This window comes from Syngnathus floridae, chromosome 1, assembly GCF_059516105.1.
Source record: "Syngnathus floridae isolate MCC-2025c chromosome 1, RoL_Sflo_1.0, whole genome shotgun sequence".
NCBI lineage: Eukaryota > Metazoa > Chordata > Actinopteri > Syngnathiformes > Syngnathidae > Syngnathus > Syngnathus floridae.
In genome coordinates, this window is record NC_142413.1 from 11,368,053 (window position 1) to 11,386,992 (window position 18,940).

The window sequence follows — 18,940 nt, forward strand, 5'->3', positions numbered from 1 at the left end:
GATGGATGGATGGATGGATGGATAAATAAATACATAAATAAATAAATATCACTTGTTACTGACAAGTGATAATACAAATCTGATAATGCAAATCTGTGTACTCAGTGATATCAACTCAACACAGTTTTATCCTCTCTTTTACTTATTGTTAACTTTTGTGAGGATGGATGGATGGATGGGTGGATGGATAGATAGCTAAATAAATAAATAAATAAATAAATAAATAAATAAATAAATATCACTTATTACTGACAAGTGATAATACAAATCTGATAATGCAAATCTGTGTGAGTCCTCAGTGATATCAACTCAGCGCAATTTTATTCTCTCTTTTACTTATTGTTAACTTTTGTGAGGATGGATGGATGGATGGATGGATGGATGGATGGATGGATGGATGGATGGATGGATGGATGGATGGATGGATGGATGGATGGATGGATGGATGGATGGATGGATGGATGGATGGATGGATGGATGGATGGATGGAAGCTTAACGTAGATCATAAGAGTGCAACATCCATTCAATCGGTGGCACTGTGGCAAAAAAACAAGGCCCCTGAGAGTGAAAGCTTCGGCCTGCGACTATCGACCACTAGGGACAGAATGGACGAATATGGATTGTTTGTTATTCTCGTGTATCACAACACATTTTGACATTTCGCATCCCTTCTTCATAATTTCCTGAATTTACATGTGGCACATTGTCGTCCGTAGGTGAACTCAGGAACCAATGTTTCCTGAATTCGCACCTCGGACCTCCCAGTTCAAAGGGGCGTCTAGTGCACTTTTCTTAGTTCTAAATTGAAAAAGTCCGAGTTCTAATTTTACGTTAATGCAGCATAGCGAGCGGCCGTATAATCCCCTCTGGTCCGAAAGTCGCCCCTGCCAATATGGCCGCTGCGTAGGCACGGCGGTTCGTCGTGACCCTATAGCGCTGGCGTGCGTGTTCACGTGTGCCACCGCCGTTAAACACCAAAGAAGAAGCAGCGGCACGGAAGAAGAAGAAGAAGAACTACCAATAGAAAGTTGACAGGAGGCTGTTGGTTGCAGAGCAGCAGAATGCGTGGAAAACTTTTATTTTCGTTATTTATCCTGTTTATATTCTACTATGACTCTGGTGACGCACAGAAGAAAAAAGAGGTATTGTTGGTTACTTTTATTTTTCAATTAATGCTCAGTGGGAAATATGTTGGACAGTTTCATGTGATTTTGCACTCTGGCTTTCTTCTTCCTGTATTGAGCAAATAACCATCCGAGAAAAGCTAACGTTGGGATAAGTTATGAACCATGACCCCCCCCCCCTTCCACCCCTACACACTTCGTGTCAAAGCATACGAAATGGCGAGGACTGACCGGCGCACAGCGTCACTATACATGCCCTGTATGTCTGGCTTGCTAGGCCAGGAAGTCATTTTATTAAATGAAATGAGATATTGTAAAATAATGTTTGACTCCCATCCCTTTACTGGGTCATCTAACAGCACCCATTGGACAAGGTGGCTTTTCTCTGTCTAGAATTGTTAGGCTGATCAGCTTCTGTCTGTGTTCCATGTAGACTCTCCTTTCTGAGAAAGTGTCCCAGATGATGGAGTGGACCTCCAAACGTTCTGTCATTCGACTGAATGGCGATAAATTTCGCCGCTTTGTCAAGGCTCCTCCCAGAAACTACTCCGTGATCATCATGTTTACAGCATTGCAACCACACAGGCATTGTGGAGTTTGCAGGTATGGGGTAGCAACTTAACATGCACGTCTTGTGTATATTCTCATTGTTTCAGGCATCTGCCAATAATATAATTCCATATTAGTCCATGAGATCCAAGTCAGGACAAGAGGTATGGATGATGGCTGGAATTCAAACGCGTGTTTCATTTCAGACAAGCCGATGAAGAATTTCAAGTGCTGGCAAACTCCTGGCGTTATTCCTCTGCCTTTACAAACAAGGTCTTCTTTGCATTGGTCGATTTTGATGAAGGATCGGATGTCTTTCAGATGGTGAGACTAGAGTTTGATAACTTGTGAACTAGGGGTGGGGAAAAATCGACATTGCAATATATCGTTGCACCCTCTGTTGGAATAATCATTAAACTGATGGCAAATATCAATATTTTGTATTTCAACACGCAAACGCACTACGCATAATTCATAATTCTTTGTACGTTTTGCCAAGTTTTGGCATTTTCCTTTTTATGGGTATTTCTTTTTTTTTTGAATGATATATATACAATTTCTGACAATATATCATACATATCGTGTATTGTGATATTCTTGTATCGTGGGCCACATATCACAATATTGATTGGTGAGTTACCTGTATCATCCTACCCCAAATAAATGTGAACTATGCTGCTTATCAGCCTTTACACATGCCAGCAATAACAGCTTAGTAATTTAGTTCTGTGAGGCCGTCTAATGTGTTTGAATTTCTTGGCTTACCTGAGTGTCACCAAATGCTGCTGAAACTTCCGGATTTCTCGGCGTGATTTATTAAGCTCAAGGAAATCAGACCTGTGATGAAAAGTTGAAGGAGGTGACAGTTGGAAAGTAGAAATTACTGGATCATTTTCGGTTTCTTTGTCCGATATGATCACTTTCAATAGGAGCCTGCCTGTACAAGAAGTGTTGTATGTATAAATTTATCTTTTGGTTGCAGCTTAATATGAACTCTGCGCCCACATTTCTCCATTTCCCTGCCAAAGGGAAGACCCGTAAGTCTGATAACTACGAGCTCCAGGTCAAAGGCTTTGCAGCTGAGCAGCTGGCGAGGTGGGTGGCGGACCGGACTAATGTGCAGGTATGTGTGATAGGCCTCATTTTAATTCATGTTAACTATATAAATGATTTAATGGCCTTAAAGGGGAAAAAAAATCACGTTAAACTTGGGATTCTCATGGAGGTAAAATTGAAAGCGTCTCTTTTTGCCTGTCTCCATCACTTCAGTCATGCATGCTTTGATTATACATCTCAGTATGCTATCTTGTGCTTACCACAAATAGACAGCACTTTTGTTGAACAATCTTACTTGTGTCTTAGAATCCCGCTTGCAACTTGATATGAGGATTACAGTACTTTTCTTGTGAGTGAATTTTGAGACAGTTCATTTGCTTCATCTCATAATGATCTTGTGCTCATCGCAGGGAAACCCACGTCCACTTTTCAGTCTAATCATCTTACAATTGCAAAATTTACCCGTCCACTATTCTTTTTGCACTGAACTTGGAACATGCTATTTTCGCTTAATACACGCATGGACAAAATTGTTGGTACCACTCTGTTTATCGAAGACAACTAAAAAGTATTGGTACACCTGTGATTGACTGGCAACCGGTCTAGCGTGTAGTCTGCCTTTTGACTTAACTCAACTCCAGCTTTCGGTGAGTATGAGCAGAATAAATGGGATCAAAAATTGCTAGACGGACACACAAGAAATTTTGCTGTGGTGCACTGACAAGGTGGCACACGTGTATAGCATCATCAAAATTATGTGTTTTTTAACACTAGCTTTTGTTTACACGTTGAATGTTCTTAGATCCGAGTCATTCGTCCTCCAAACTATGCTGGGCCTCTCCTTCTTGGTTTTCTCCTCGCCGTTATTGGTGGACTGGCTTATCTACGAAGGAACAATTTGGAGTTTCTCTTTAACAACAATGTGTGGGCCTTCTCTGCACTGGTAACTATGAATGGAACTCACTAGACCTCACAGCCAGCATCAATTTTTACACTTTCATACTGTAAATGTGTTATAGTTTGCTGAATTCTCTTAACATACAAAATCCATCTATTGTTTCAGTGCTTTGTCCTGATCATGACCTCTGGCCAGATGTGGAACCATATCAGAGGACCCCCATATGCGCACAAAAACCCCAACACTGGCCAGATTGTAAGATGACTACAAATTTCTTAGGAGTAATAATCATCGTAAGCTTAAAGAGGAAGTCAACCCCAAAATTTACAGAACTATAATATGTTGGATATGCCCCCACAAGTGTAAATATGGCATTCTGATTATTATTGTGTTTGTGGAAAACGAGTTAAGCAGCAAATTCATCAGTTTTTCTCCATCTCAGGGGGCGGCCATTTCGTCACTTGCTGTCGACTGAAAACGACATCACAATTACCAGGTCTTAGGTTACAACCAATCAAACAAAATGGCCACCATTTCGTCACTTGTTGGCAACATCACAAAAAAAGCGACATCACCGTCTTAGGTTACAACCAATCATGGCTCACCAATTTTTTGAAATAGCCGTGATTGTCTGTGCCCTGAGACCTGGCAACTGTGACGTCACTCAGTCGACAGGTAAATTTTGCCTAATTCATTCCACTGACCAAACATGAATCAGAACACTGTGTTTCGGCAAGTTGGGCTGCACAGCATATATTATTACAAATTTTGGGTTGACGTCCCTTTAACCAATTAAATACCAAACAGTTTAAACATTGATGATGATGTTTTTTTCCACCCCACCAGAGTTATATACATGGCAGCAGTCAGGCCCAGTTTGTGGCTGAGACTCATATTGTCCTTCTCTTCAGTATCCTTCACCTGTGTGCATTCTATTTTCATGTTTGCTGTGATCTGAAGATAGGGTTTTGGGCAAATGAAGTGAAAATAAAACTGCAATGCGAGAAGTGGCCCTCATGTTAGAGGGAATGTGGCCGGCGGGTTTTTTTTTATTTTTAATTTTTAAATTCATTACAAAGGAATGGCTAATATAGGTTAGTGATAAGTACTGTTAGTGTCGGCACACTCCCAAAAGTATAGAAAAATAGATGCGGGCAGCCATGTTTTTGTGCATGTTGATTACAGTGATATTGTAGTGTTAACAATTACTTACAATTAATGGGTTACCCTTTTTGTTTCATAATTATAACTTACATAATATATATAGAAGTAATAACTGGTTAAAACAAAAGAATACAATTTAAAACATTAAGTTCATATTTAAGGGGTTTCCGTGTTGCCATGCTCCGCTTGACAAGCTTTATGGCTGCTTGGTAAATTCACTGCCCTCCCTTGGATTAAAGTGACTAAACCTTGACCTCCATTCTCCGTCAGATGCTGCGGTTACCATGGGAATAGTGCTGTTGTGTGAGGCCGCTACCTCCGACGTAGACATTGGAAAAAGGAAGAGTATGAGTGCCACTTTTTCTTTACTTGGATTGCATTAAAAATGTACGGTTATTGTTTTACCGAGCTATGTATTGTCTCACTATAGCAATGCTCTCTCATGCTCCATTGCACACGTTTGTGGATCCACTGTGCTGCACATCTGTAATCTCTCCCTACTCCCTTCAGGACACAAAGCATTTTGACCTGAAAAAAAAATACCCCCCGCTCAGAAGCTGCAAAGCACCTGATTGCTCGCATTATGTCATTTCTAAAACAACAAATCTTATGTTGAATCACTAAAGTGTGGTTTGAAAATCCCTAAATGAAATTGTGTCATTGATTTGTGTTTGTGTGTCAGTTATGTGTGTTGTAGGTATCGCTCTGGTGGTGCTGTTTTTCAGCTGGCTGCTGTCTATTTTCAGAGCAAAGTATCATGGCTATCCATATAGGTAGGCATTGGTTTTATCTTCTCTAAGTGAAAGTTAAGAAACTTTCTTGTTGTATTTTCACTATATTAAAATTCTCTTTGCTTTCTTGACAGCTTCCTGATGAGTTAGGACTGAACGACATCGTCTTTCTGACTTTAAATAGCCAAAGTGCCTCCATTAAAAAAATTATTTTCACGGGTGAAATGTCAGTTTTGTTACTGTAAGACGGGTTGAGCCAAAGATGTTTGTATTGTGTGTTTTATGTGTCCACATACACATTCTTACCCAATACTTTACAGACTTCCTTTGTTTTTGGCTTTCTGGCAGAGAGTAGTATACCTACAAGTGAGAACGAGCAGTCATCACACTTTATGATAAATAATATGTCATCTTGCAATTCTGTAGAATATTTTATTCTATTAGGATAATTTGGTTCAAAAATTTTATTTTGTCGAGTACCCTTTTTTTTTATGGAAAAGTACTTGAGTATAAAAAGCATACTTTTGGAACAACAGAAATAACTAAGATGTTTTTTTTAATGCTGAATTGTTAATAAATAACATCTCTGTTCAAAACCAACATTAACAAATCGTGATAAATATATACTGATAATGAAATTCATTAAAAATAATGAACGTAGGTTTCAATGTGTTTTTATTTTGGACTTTCTATTACTTTTTACTGTTTCATATTGTGTGTGTGTTTTTAATGTAGAGACAGCAAAAAATGAGCCCCCCCCACACACACACACTTACAAAAAGTTACACAAGGACAAAACTGTTGGTACTCTTCTGTCAATGAAAAGACCTATAATGATGACTAAACTATCTTGAAATTGGGGAAAATAAAGTAACACTATTTTTTTTAGAATTGATAATTACCCAACGAACATCAGGTATTTTATTGGACCAACAAAATAATCTTGATAAAATTATTTTCTTAATAAACAGCCTGGACAAAAATAAGTATACCCTTAATTTAAATTTTCAATAGCACATCCAAGCAAGCGATTCCTGGGACTTTTAGTATGTCTGGAGACGGGCATTTTTCTTCTATTTGGACTGGATTCACGTTCCACCAGAATATATAGGGCAAGTTAGGTCCACATTGACAACAGCAGATGACGCTCGCTCGTCGCTTGTCATACACAAATAGCGAGGCGGAAGGCAGTATGCTTCCGACTTGTCGTTTTCTCCAACTTTACAGCAAAGAAGAAGAACCGTATCAGGAAATCGCATCGCGTCAGCGGAAGTCCTAACACTGTTTTTGTGAACATTTCAGCTGACCAAAATATGGAAAGCCCGGAGTTAACGTTTACTTTAGCTTACACCGTTTTATCTCTGTGCTTCGTATTTACGCCCAATGAGTTTCGTTCGGCCGGGTTGACAATCCAAAATCTGTTCTCGTCTTGGTTGGGAAGTGAAGACATGGATTTCGTACAGTACCACGTCAAGAGGAGTAGCACTACACTACTGGTCCATTCCGCACTTCCACTCGGTACTTTTCATAACAGGCTTGGACAAAATTTACATCAAGAGATTTATCATGGCCTGCATATCAGCCTATACTTAAGTAACTACTTAGTAGTACATCGTGTGGAGTGACAGCATCACCAGCACACAAGTTTCTGACCATAATAATGTCATTTTAACAGCTCCCTCCCTACTACATGACATCGAAACTAAATGGACAAAATATATTAAACATTTAATCAAATGACTCAGAACTGTTGGTTTTTGGTCACTCTTTGAATTTGTAAGCGTGCCGAATCATTTTGTGGGAAAAAGTACTCTTAATATATCATTTCAATCACTGCATTACAATGCCAAGTGTGATGATTGAAATGATCTATTAAAGTGCACTATTTCACCGAAAATGTTTTAGTTATGTATTGTTGAGTTATGTAATGTGACTGACAGCGTACGCGTGTGTGGGTGGGTGTGTTCTACTGTACTTAACAGACTGCTGTTGTCCATGTCTGCAGGTTACTACATGGGGATGTGTATTGCTGCTCCGGAGAAACATCTGAAATCTTTTTACCTGGTATATCATTCTAATATTCAATACGATGTGTCAAATGGCAATTAAGGCTGTCTTGTGGAATTCACTCACCCTGTTTTGAGAATGACCAAAAGCTGTGGCAAAACAGGTTTACCACATTTACTTTAATGATGACAATAAATATATGTCAATGTAAACATCTTTGAGGACATAGATTTGTGGTGATGTCTATTTACCCTCCTGCTTGTTGCAAGCTAAGAGAAAACAGCCATCCCTTCTCTTGCTCCAAAAAAGTGAAATTGGATAAATCAGGGGGTGCACAAGGTCAACACGCTGCCTCAACCTCCATCCATCTGCATTACTGCTTATCCCAAATCGAGTCACGAATCACAATGAGCTGGAGCCTATATTTGGGTGAGAGGCTGACTATACCCTAGCATGGTTGACCAGCAAACACAGAGAACACAGTCAGCAGGCCACATTCATACCCAACTGTTTAAAGCAGTGGATCTTTATGAACTTCTTCAGCTTTATCTGTACCAAATGTTTGTGAAGAACTACATGCATCTGCTCTGTTGTTTTATGTTCCACGAGATGAATGACCACTGGAGAGCGTTTGTTGTCCTCTCTGTGTGCATCCTACTGACCAGCTGTATACTCACCTTCTACTGGTCCCGCCAACGCTGGCGCAACCATCCCATTAGCAGAGCCCTGCAGGCCCATGTGCATCCTCCTTATTCAAACTGGGGCTCAGTTGCCAGCAACATCAATACAGAGTTCAGACGCATAGACAAGTTTGCTACAGGGGCACCTGGAGCCAGAGTTATTATCACTGACAGTTGGGTGTTAAAGGTATGTTTGCATTTCTTTACTTGTGTACTCTAAAATTCTAACTGGAGACACACAGACAACCCAGGAAAGGGTTCATTTTCATCCCCAAAATGTGTCAGTTGATCTACAAAGGTTCATACATAAGATTGTCTTGAAAAAATAGACATAAATCCAGCATTCCCATTATATTTAATACAATCATAAATTAAATACAGCTGAACCTCAATTTTACGCGGAGTTCTGGGTCCAGAATTTGGGAGTCGTGTTAACCCCAAAAGCGCGTTATTTAGAAAGACTTAAATAATAACAAATGTAGTAAAATCAGAGCCATGCATCAAGTGTATCGGGACATTACAGCATGATCAATGATCTGTAGTCGCACAATAGAGTGCTGTTCCGACACTGTTTTTCACATGCTAGATAGGTGGATTGGAATAAACGGTTAGAAGCTTCTCTTTTATGTATCAAATCCAGGTGGAAAAACACTGAGCCTAAATGTCAACCACTTGTCTTCTGTTCATCTTTGGTGTCAGAACCAAACGTTTTCAGTCTGCTGCAAAAATAAAGGATTTGACCTCCTATTTTAATACTTTTGGAAAGTATCTTGGCTAGAGGAGATATTAGTATGGCGTGACTGTTTCAGATGTGCAACATTTGAAGGGGAAAAGCCCAAAGTATACTGCACTGCATTTGATCTATATGTGATGTTGGTATTACTTGTCTTATGAGCAGGTGACCACCTACAATATCTACATGGCTGCACAGAGCGACTGTCATGTGACTGTGACGGAGTCCAGGCAGCACCAGCTGAGTCCTGACTCAGCCTCTCCCATACAGCTGCTCACCCTGAGAGTGCACAGCATCAACCCTGCCATTAGACCATTTGATATCAGGTACAGTAGTCCAAAATAATTAGCGGCTAGACAAAAAATACATGGACTGTATTTTTATAATTTTATGCATTTCTTTCTACCCAGTTTGAACTCTACAGAGTATGCTGAGCTCAGGGAGAAGCTCCATGCTCCCATTAGGAACTCTTCTAATGTTGTGATTCACCAAACAATGAGTGAGCTTTTCCTGGAAACATTCCGAGCTCATGTGGACCTCAACCAGCCTTACTTGCTCCCCACTGGACAGGTACTTTATGTTACCACTGCTAGTGGAAGTTTTGTTTAACTCGTAGAACATAAGCAAGGTATTTATTGTCCATCAATTGCTCTGTACTTACAGGAGGTGGAGCCGTGTATTGGCTGTATGCAGGTCCCAGCAAATACCAAGCTGGTCAGACTCTGTCATGTAGAAGGTAAGTGTGGCAGTGAGTGTCTAATGGTGAAGAAAAATTGTCTAATGGTGTCAGTAGCATACTACATTTACATGTATTTGTGTTAATGTTGTTGCCCTGTTATCTAGGAGCCAACAGTGAGCCAGAGTGTGACGAGTGTTTCTGCAGACCCATGTGGTGCTTGTCCTGTCTGGGTCGATGGTTTGCCAGTCGTCAAGACCAGCAAAGACCTGAGACCTGGTTGTCCAGCCGAGTCCCCTGCCCCACCTGTCGAGCCAAATTCTGTATACTGGATGTTTGTTTGGTACACTGACACACGCACACTCAAGTCCCAGTTACGCTGTCATCTCTATTAGATGAATTGATGCGAGCCTGAAGATACACTTCCTTATGTTCGATCCGTAGAGAGAACATTGATTAAGGAATAATAACTTTTTCAGAGGATTGGGTTTGATCCTAGACGCTTTACTGACTGTACAGTATGCACAAACAGAACTAAATGTGTGCACTTTAGTACAGCAGAGGCAGCATCCACATGAATTACTTTGGGGTCCGCCATTGTTCACAACTTTTTGTCATCATCTCTTTAATGCTTTCAAACCAATGAAATTGCTGCTCTGTCTCGTCAAATGTCAGTCGACTCAACGTGCGAACCTCAGTGCCTTCTTTTTTTTTTCTGTAATGTTACACAACACTTGCATCTGAGACAAAGAGAAAAATGAAGTTTGGATAGGACCAACATCCATGCAACTGCTCAGTATATCTTTGATAGCATAACCGAGGTTCAAGTTAGAAGGTTACATTTGCAAGATAAAATATGCAAACCCTCTGGAAATACCTGATTTCTGGATTTTGAATTGATAATAAAATGTGATCTATGCATCATGCAATAGAGACGGTCTTCTTAAATATCACACAAGCATTTGTGTTTGCATTTTGTGCCAAGGGGTCAGCCAGCCGATTGTCATTCAATCAATGTGATGAGATCGAAAATGTTGAAGTTGCCCTGACCTATTTAAAAATTAAGTTATAAAATAGAGTCATAAGTAGAGATGTCCATTTAAATGTTGGTGTCAATTGATAGCTGTTTTTGTACATTTTAGGCGATAGTGTTTACAATAATTTCCAATGGGGAAATTGTGATCGCTTCCTTTTGTGACCTTGTCAGGCTGATGTGTCAAATCAAGCAGACTCCGCCCAAAAAGTGGGTGTCAATAAGTGTCCCACCCTTCTCTTTGTCTATGTCTCTGTGTGCCCTGCGATTGGCTGGCAAACGGTTCAGGGTGTGCCCTGCGTACCGCCCGATGATTGCTGGGATAGGCTCCAGCGTGCCTGTGACCCTTGTGGGGACAAGCGGTACAGAAAATGGATGGATGGACAATAAAATATGAAGGTCTTTGTAGTTTCACCTTTCAAGGTCAAAGTTTTCCATCAGGCCAGGACTACTACCGCAAAAGTGGCATGTCCATCTGAAAAATAAAATCAAAATAAATACTTTGTTTATAAGTCTGAATAAGTATTTTGTTTATGTAATTTTCAATATACTTTGAGTGAATGATTCAATTTGCAATAGTGAAGTCATAGGGAACTTCCCTTGCAGTATATACATACGCACGCACGCGCGCGCGCGCACACACACACACATGCGTACATACAGAATACAGACACAAATAGACTGTCACACAGCATGATTTTCTTCCTGCGGACGTCAAGCAACATAGGGTCAAGTACGGTCACAGTTCAGGGGAAGGGAGGGGAGGTGGTGCTGTCATCGACCCCCGCGTCGTTGACACGTCGTTTCCCTTCCCGAGCGACCCGCAGGCAGCACCCCACTGATTCCTCTCTGGCTGGCTGTCGTGGAGGCAGTGCGCATGTGGAGCCTGCGAGCAAACACTCCACACCCGTTGGCAAGCATCGGCGAAGGAGAAGATGAAATGTTTTTCCCGTTACCTTCCGTACATCTTCCGGCCGCCGAGCACCATTCTGTCGTCCACTTGCCACACCGAAGGTAGGGTGGGACACTGAGGGGACCTATAGAAAGCCTGTAAGTTGTTTACTTTGTCAGACGGACTATCATTTTATCTGCGCATCATGCGTGTATAAGTTGCAAGTGACTGCGGATTTAAACAGATGGAGAAGTTGTGTGTGTGTGTGTGTGCGTGGGGGGGGGGGCATCTTTAAATGTAAATGTGGGGAGATTCCATCACGGTTGAAAATGACTCCAGTGTGTTTGTTTTTTTTGGACACAGAGATGCAATTTCTCCTCTGTGGTGGTTGCAGCATGTGAAGAAATGGCAAAAATCACACTTAAACTAAACTATTTCAGACCACTAACTCAGAGGTAATTTGTTCATGGAGAAACGTCAACAAAGTGTTTGGGAAAAGTTGAAATTGTGACCAATGTTGTCAATTGTAGAACATGATTTCAATTAAAGATAACTTCGTCAGTAATTGTTTGTCTATACAGTCTGTACCCTGCACTTGGTTGGTGACCAGTCAAGGGTGTACCTTGCCGCTTATCAGCTGGGATAGGCGACAGCTCACCCATGACCCTGATGAGAATAAGTGGTATGTCGAAAATGGATGGATGGAAGTTCCTAAATAGCTGGTCCGTTAATCCCGCTGGTGATTGTATGGTCAGACTACGCAGCCCACGAGTGTATCGGTGTTTGCTATAAGGAGCCGATTACTAGGTCATCATGTGGAGACTGGGCCGCTGCATTATTTAGTTTTGCATGGTTGCCCTCCTTCCAGTATGCTCTGCCCTCAGGAAGGAAGACTGACACAGGACAGTATGTTATGGTCAAAGCTACGCTACAAGACATGCAAGCCATTCATGCATGTTCACCCAAAAGTATATCCTAGGGGGCTGAATTCAGGTCATGTACTTTATACATTCATCATCTGCCGCCAGCCTACCACCCAACCTACATAGTACAGCAAATGTGTACATCGCCCTATCTGACACAACAGAAGAAGTGTCATCAAGCCTGTTTACCTTGGGCGGCACACACAACATCAAGTCCTGTACTCGGCGACCGACGTTTTCGACGTCAGTTTGAAAGCAACATTGAGGACCTCAGTCACCAGTAGTGGTATACTTGCCTAACAACAATGCTGGCAGCATGGGTTCAGTTCTCACTAAGTGACAATGGCTACATTTACATGGACTCATTTATTCAGATTTAAAGCATGATTGGAATAAAAATTCTTGATGTACACACCCTATTCAGAATATTCTGAGCGGATCAAGCCCATTCTGATCAAGATTTTATTCCAAATGAGAGGGGTGGTTTATCTATTATCCGATTTGCCAATCGGCGCGCACGAAGACACTTATTCCAGAGTGTCGGAACAAACCGTCTTTGCGGTCTGTTACATCAGTATACATGGTGCTGTTATTCCCGGTCGCTAGTAGAAGCAGAGCGCGCGAAAGACATGACATGGCGGGCGTAATAGTTGTCCTCCTGGAGGATACATTACAGCTCCATTAGGAAGTGTTAACATGGCGGAATACCACAAATGGCAAAAATTTGCAAAATATTGCTAACGTTTAAAGTAGACATGTTCAGAGCAATATTTTGTTGACGCCAAAGTCGCTACTGCTTCTTCTACTACTCGTATATATGTGCATGTCAGAATAATTTGTTCCACCCAAAAGTGTGATCCATGAACACTCATGTCCTAATCAGACCAATATTTTTTAGTGTCCATGAAAACAGTGCATTCGATCATAATTTCAATCCCAACTTTGATCGTATTGAAGACATTTTGTCCATGTAAACGCATCCAATAAGAATGTTTGTTGTGACATTTAACTGTACAGTATGTGAGGTGTCTTTGTTTTATAAACAGCCCCGAATTGCTATGTCTTAATTGACTTTGCTTGAGACAAAAGATGTTTTACTGCTATAGTCGAAATGGAGGAATAAGAAGCAGTTAGCTGCAGAAAACAAATGTAAGCTGTTATATAGTGGAACCTAGTGGAGTATGATGACACAGCAGATGACCTTGGGAAAGCCAGCCCTCTGCCCCCTGCACGCACACTACTGGAAACTGTGTGTTTGTGTGTCTGTGTGTGTGTGTGTGTGTGGGGGGGGGGTGTGCGTGTGTGTGTGTGTGTGCATGTGCGTGTGCGTGTGTGTGTGTGTGTGCGTGTGCGCATGTGTGTGTGTGTACTGTTAAAAACTTATGCAAATCAGAGGACACACGTGCGTTTACACTTAAATTTGGGATTCCCAATGTGATCACACCTACCAACCTTCATGCAACTCTAGCCTTCCATCGGCTACCCACTAAAACCCACTTGCCCCCTAGGAAGATGAGTGTGCAAGTTATCATGTTAGTGGAAAATGCATTACATAATTGTGGTTGTCGACCACAGTGTTCCCTGTTTGTTCGAATAGCTGTGATGGGCTGGCAGCACATGCAGTTACGCACGCACGCATGCACGTACGCACGCACACACCTCTGATTCGTCCTATTTTATGTCAGCACATTGAGTCTGGTGTGACGGATTAAGTCTTTAAGGTTTCCGATGGTTATGCGCTGTTATGTATGAGTAATGGAAAATAGGTATCCTCACCAATATCTGTGATACCTTGTCATGTCTCACATCGTTCATCAAGCAGCCACAGTATAGCATATATATATATATATATATATATATATATATATATATATATATATATATTCGTAAACTATATGGTCCTGGTGTCCCTCCTCCGGTTATCTACTGTACCTCTAGCTTTCACCCAATCACATTGTTCTTTCCCGGCAAAACAGATTACAGTGGAATGAATCAATAATATCTATTGTCACTGGATCAAAGAATCATATGCAATATGATACTTGTTTGTCATGACTCAGCATAAGAGAAATCTCAAGTCAGTTTAGTGTTGCGTCGGGCTGAATGATTTGTTGGTTTTGGACAAAATTATAATCTCAGATAATGCGATCACGTGATCAATGAAGCTAAATTTTGTTACAGAGCTCTTATCCCTCCAAGATCACAATCTTTTGGAAATAGTGGCACATAAAGTCAGCACCAAACTGGTTAAATAAAGGTACATCATGTCGCATAGACACGCATCCCTCGGGATGCTAAGCAATAAGCTAACTTGCCAGGAACTGTCACATACAGTATTTTAGTTATGATAGTGAGTTTAAAATGATAAAAGCAAAGAATTTTCTCCACTTCAAACTGGTAGTTGAACAGTCTGCAATTGGCTAACAACCAATCCAGGGTATTCTCCCCAAAATCAATTGGGATGGGCTCCAGCACACCCTTGTGAGGATATGTGGTTCAGATAATACAAAATAAAATAATTTCTCGCTTTACTGCCTTGCCCCCCCACCCCCAAAATAAAGGAATTCCAATTTCTAAATCTTTTGCTAATGGTTTTGTCTTCCTTAAAAGTCCAGTTCAGGCCTCTTGCCCAAAGTCAGCTGGGATAAGTTCCAGCTCAGCAATAATGAGGACAACCACAATAGATGGCTGGGCCTTATCCTGCTATTGTGACAAAATGGTACATTACAACTTTTAAGGTCCAAGTTAGCACTTAATAATAAGAGTGATTAGATAAAAGGCTCCATCATGAGCTCGTTGAGACAAAACAAATACATTGTGCTGCTCTTATGGTGACAGATCAGATAGGTAACTGGTTCATTCCAAAAATATGAAAACGTTGTCGCTTTTATTTTGCAAGGTCTCTCTCATCTGAGGGACTTCCTTATGAAAATTTACTTTGTAATGTTACTGTTCGTAATATATAAACAAAAATAAATGTCAGTTTGCGGCAGCTGAAATAAAAGAAAAAGGGATTGATCCATCCAGAGTGTGAGACGAAGAGCCTTTATTTAGGTAACCTGCTATAAGATCCATCCATTATCCAGACCACTTATCCTGTGCAGTGTTGCGGAGATAAAAAATTGTATTTGGAAACATTTGGTTTAATTTGATCGAAGTGGCTTTAAATGGTAAAACACAAAATAAGTATATTATTAATGCAGTCTTCCCATCCTGCAACATCAAGATAAAAAGTCAGGCAAATGTGACATTCATTTAATAGTGGATAAAAAAAATCAAGGAGAGTGATTGTGTAGGCTTTGTGGTAGGAGGGTTGTCATCATGCTTGCAGTGCAGTAATCTAACTACACATGATGTGATTTTAATGGGCCCAAGCTGGTATCCAAAGCCCGTGAGGTGAATCTCTGGAGGGAGCTGAGATGTCTGTGAAAACACAAGAATAATATGCTGGCGTTTTTCTCTCACGGCACTAATCTACAGTCTCACATTACCACAAACACTTCCTGCTTGGTCTCTCGCAGCGAGCCAACATGAAAACAAGGAATGATATGGACAGTCACGGTATCAACTTGACTCCACTCACCCACTGGACACCTTGTATTGTTACAGTAAACACTGATGCAAGTTGTCTTTGACAAAATGTGAATGGTGGAATTTTTTTTTTTCTTTTCAATCCTCTTATTCAACTTGATGGTGCAGCTCTACGGAGGACCAAAAGTGCCAAAATAAAATAAATAAATACACCATGAAACATTTAATTAAACATGTAATTAATTAATCAAATGTTGCATTCATTCATGAAATATGGATTTAAAAACAATCAAACAAATAAATAGATGCGCCATTAAATAGAGAAATAAATGCTCCTTCATTAAATAAATAAATGCACCTTTCACTCCTCCATACAGCTCAGCGTTGTGATCCCCTTTGTTACATTATTGAGTGAGCTCTTCCCAGTTGCTTTATAATGGGACAGAGAGGCTCTTTATCGAGCCAGACTGCTGAGCCTGACAGGCTGCAGCACAGACACCACTACTATTGGGAGTGAAACTTATATATAGAACACCAGGATGTGCAGTACCTCCCCCCCGCCCATCTGTTTCAGTGGTTTTATGAAAGGTCCTGATGGTGTGAGCAAGACAGGTTGCTCCTAAGTTCTTACTACTTTTTTTGCTTCTGCATTAAAAATCAACTAATTGTATGAGGAGCATGGTAAACTTGTTCAATACTGGATACTAAGTGTTTGTGTAAACTGAGTATATTTTATTTACACAAGAAATATCATTTGTTTAAAGTCATTTGAATTTAAGTGCAGCAAAGTGGCAGAATGTGTGATCCGTCACAAAGTCGAGAGGTGCAGGGTTCGAATCTTGGTTCTGGCCCTTTGTGGAAGTTCCATGCTCTCTCCTGTCCTTCTCCCTACATTCCAAACCATGCATAGAAGAACTCTAGCAAAGACTCAGAATTGTCCGTAAGTGTGAAAGTGTGTGTGAAATGTGTTTGTGTGCTGTATGATTGGTTAACAACTACTCCAGGATGTACCTCTTGCCCAAAGTCAGCTGGGATAGACCCCAGTTTGCGGACTTGTTCCAAAAATAGCTCACCAGTGCATTGTGATTTTCTAGGAATGTTGTAGAAATTATGACAATGAAAATGAACACTGAATGAGATTTCTAGCAGTATTGCCTATTGATATGTATCCATTTGTGTTTCCTCTTGTCAGAAGTCATTTACACTGTTATTAAAAGTAATTTGATAAAAAAAATGTTTCATAACTCTTAATCAGAACCCTAGAAGCAGAACCTTTGTCACAAAAGTTGGTGAGCTCTACTTTAAGGCAAACAGTATTTTCACAAAAGTGGACCCCTCCCAAAAGAGCAGTATATAACACTAAAGTGATTTAGGTGACAGCTCACTTTTGGGATATGTGACTGAGTCCATCTGGTCGACTCAAAAGTGCTACTTAAGTCTATAGTCGAGATGGTCGGACAGACAAGTGCGGATTCTATAGTAGAATGGTGCTTTTCAAAATGCCCTCTGAGGACAACATCAAGAATTCCGTTTTATTGAAGGTGTTTCAAACGTTCCCAGTCAAATAGCAAAATACAAACCCCAGTCTAATTGCATTCAATAAATCTCCTTGGGTAAATATCAACTAATAGGAGAAGAGGATTATTCCAAAAACATTAGATGAGCATGTGGCCCCAGATGGCAGCTCACTATCTGAGATACCCTGGGGAGGAAGAGGAAGGTAGGCTCAATTTCACATATTAGGAGGCCCCACTAGAAATTGAGTGATATGAGTGTCCTAACACAAGCCGGACACAAACAGTACCTTGTTGAAACAATACCCTGAACATAAAACCAAAAGTGTAATTTGAAGTGAGTTAATGCTGTCACCCTGTAAAGCTAGCTGCACCTACTGGGGTAATGGCAACATTCCATCTTGGACTTTCAATGCCTTTTCCCCTCCCTAACACCATTTTCAATCTGCCTCTGAAAATAGCCTTGCAAAGTCATCACTCCTCTGTTTGCGCAGAATAACCTCTGTGTAACGGGGGTCGATATAGATCAAGAATAAAAACATGGTCTGCAGCAGCAGGTGTGACTATACGCAGAATGAATGCACTATTATAAAGCTGTCATGTCAGCACTCAGCATCATGGACAACATGTCGTATGTAATTGTGCCTTTTTGAGAGAAGAGCAAGTCGTGTCTTCTGCATTAGGGTCCTACACCCCTTTGTGTGGACCTACCCCTGATGTTCATGGAGAATTGGGAAACGTCTTGGTTCTTTAGGGGAAAGAACAAGACGAGAATGTCAGGAATGAGTGGAGCAGGGTGACCAAATGCAGCTTGGACCAGGGTTTATTGGAGGGAAGGGGGTAGGCGAACATGGACACAGGGCAGGAAACAGAAGTCCACTCGGACCAGGAACAGATTCAGGAGCAGGTTCTGACCGTGAGCCTCCACACGGGACCGGCAAATGTAAATCTTGTGGCATGGACGGAGTAATATTGGGATTGAGCCATATTGGTGCTCCAAAATGTTAAACCTGTTCAATATTTATGACAGCATTTTCCTTGAAGTGTTTTCAAATGACAAATATCTGGTTTGGATGAGGCTTGTGGACATAGTATTATATCATAGTGTGTATGGTGTGCAGTGCTAGACGTCGCAAGGACACTACTGTGTACATAGAAACGTCTTTTTCATTCCAGAAGCTCTCTGGTCAATATGTAACACGATCTATTCCAACCCGTAGTTTACAGTAGGGAAATGTGTCACTGTGTGGGATTGAGGACGAAGAAGCAGAATTTATACTTCCTCCTTTTCGAACGTGTGCAATCAGGTTATTAGTTATTATAAGTTATTACCAATGTTGTATTGGTTATTTTTAACTCTGTTTTGCCGTTTGTTTTTCTATAGTTTTGATAGTCTTAATTTTGCTGTTCTGTTTTCACAATTTACTC

General features: G+C 40.8%; 3 protein-coding genes across 3 annotated transcripts in view; all 3 read left to right on the forward strand.

Moving 5' to 3' along the window:
• Window positions 1-975: 975 nt before the first annotated feature.
• Window positions 976-6,183, forward strand: magt1 (magnesium transporter 1). Its single transcript, XM_088390506.1, has 10 exons — window positions 976-1,143; window positions 1,559-1,728; window positions 1,881-1,998; window positions 2,657-2,797; window positions 3,533-3,673; window positions 3,794-3,883; window positions 4,475-4,538; window positions 5,063-5,137; window positions 5,475-5,565; window positions 5,658-6,183. Exons 1-10 carry the CDS (start codon window positions 1,063-1,065, stop codon window positions 5,671-5,673), a joined length of 987 nt encoding a protein of 328 aa, XP_088246632.1. The 5' UTR covers window positions 976-1,062; the 3' UTR covers window positions 5,674-6,183.
• Window positions 6,184-6,754: 571 nt separating this feature from the next.
• Window positions 6,755-10,548, forward strand: tmem129 (transmembrane protein 129, E3 ubiquitin protein ligase). The gene is made up of 7 exons (XM_088372426.1): window positions 6,755-7,041; window positions 7,529-7,587; window positions 8,140-8,397; window positions 9,109-9,269; window positions 9,354-9,513; window positions 9,607-9,679; window positions 9,787-10,548. The coding sequence occupies exons 1-7, from the start codon at window positions 6,837-6,839 to the stop codon at window positions 9,969-9,971; spliced, it is 1,101 nt and encodes a 366-aa protein (XP_088228552.1). The 5' UTR covers window positions 6,755-6,836; the 3' UTR covers window positions 9,972-10,548.
• An 839-nt stretch (window positions 10,549-11,387) lies between these two features.
• The window catches only part of LOC148404089 (serine/threonine-protein phosphatase 2A 55 kDa regulatory subunit B beta isoform), a 38,787-nt gene continuing 31,234 nt past the window's right edge, over window positions 11,388-18,940 (forward strand). The window contains exon 1 of the mRNA XM_088372438.1: window positions 11,388-11,666. Coding sequence (XP_088228564.1) covers window positions 11,588-11,666 — 79 coding nt within the window. The 5' untranslated portion in view covers window positions 11,388-11,587. The remainder of the gene's footprint in view (window positions 11,667-18,940) is intronic.

Coding starts and splice junctions, on each gene's coding strand:
- tmem129 (XM_088372426.1), top strand. CDS start 6,837: ATGGAAAGCCCGGAGTTAACGTTTACTTTAGCTTACACCGTTTTATCT. Junction 8,398..9,108: donor CTGACAGTTGGGTGTTAAAG/GTATGTTTGCAT, acceptor TCTTATGAGCAG/GTGACCACCTACAATATCTA. Junction 9,514..9,606: donor ACTTGCTCCCCACTGGACAG/GTACTTTATGTT, acceptor CTGTACTTACAG/GAGGTGGAGCCGTGTATTGG.
- magt1 (XM_088390506.1), top strand. CDS start 1,063: ATGCGTGGAAAACTTTTATTTTCGTTATTTATCCTGTTTATATTCTAC. Junction 3,884..4,474: donor ACCCCAACACTGGCCAGATT/GTAAGATGACTA, acceptor CCACCCCACCAG/AGTTATATACATGGCAGCAG. Junction 4,539..5,062: donor TCATATTGTCCTTCTCTTCA/GTATCCTTCACC, acceptor ATTCTCCGTCAG/ATGCTGCGGTTACCATGGGA.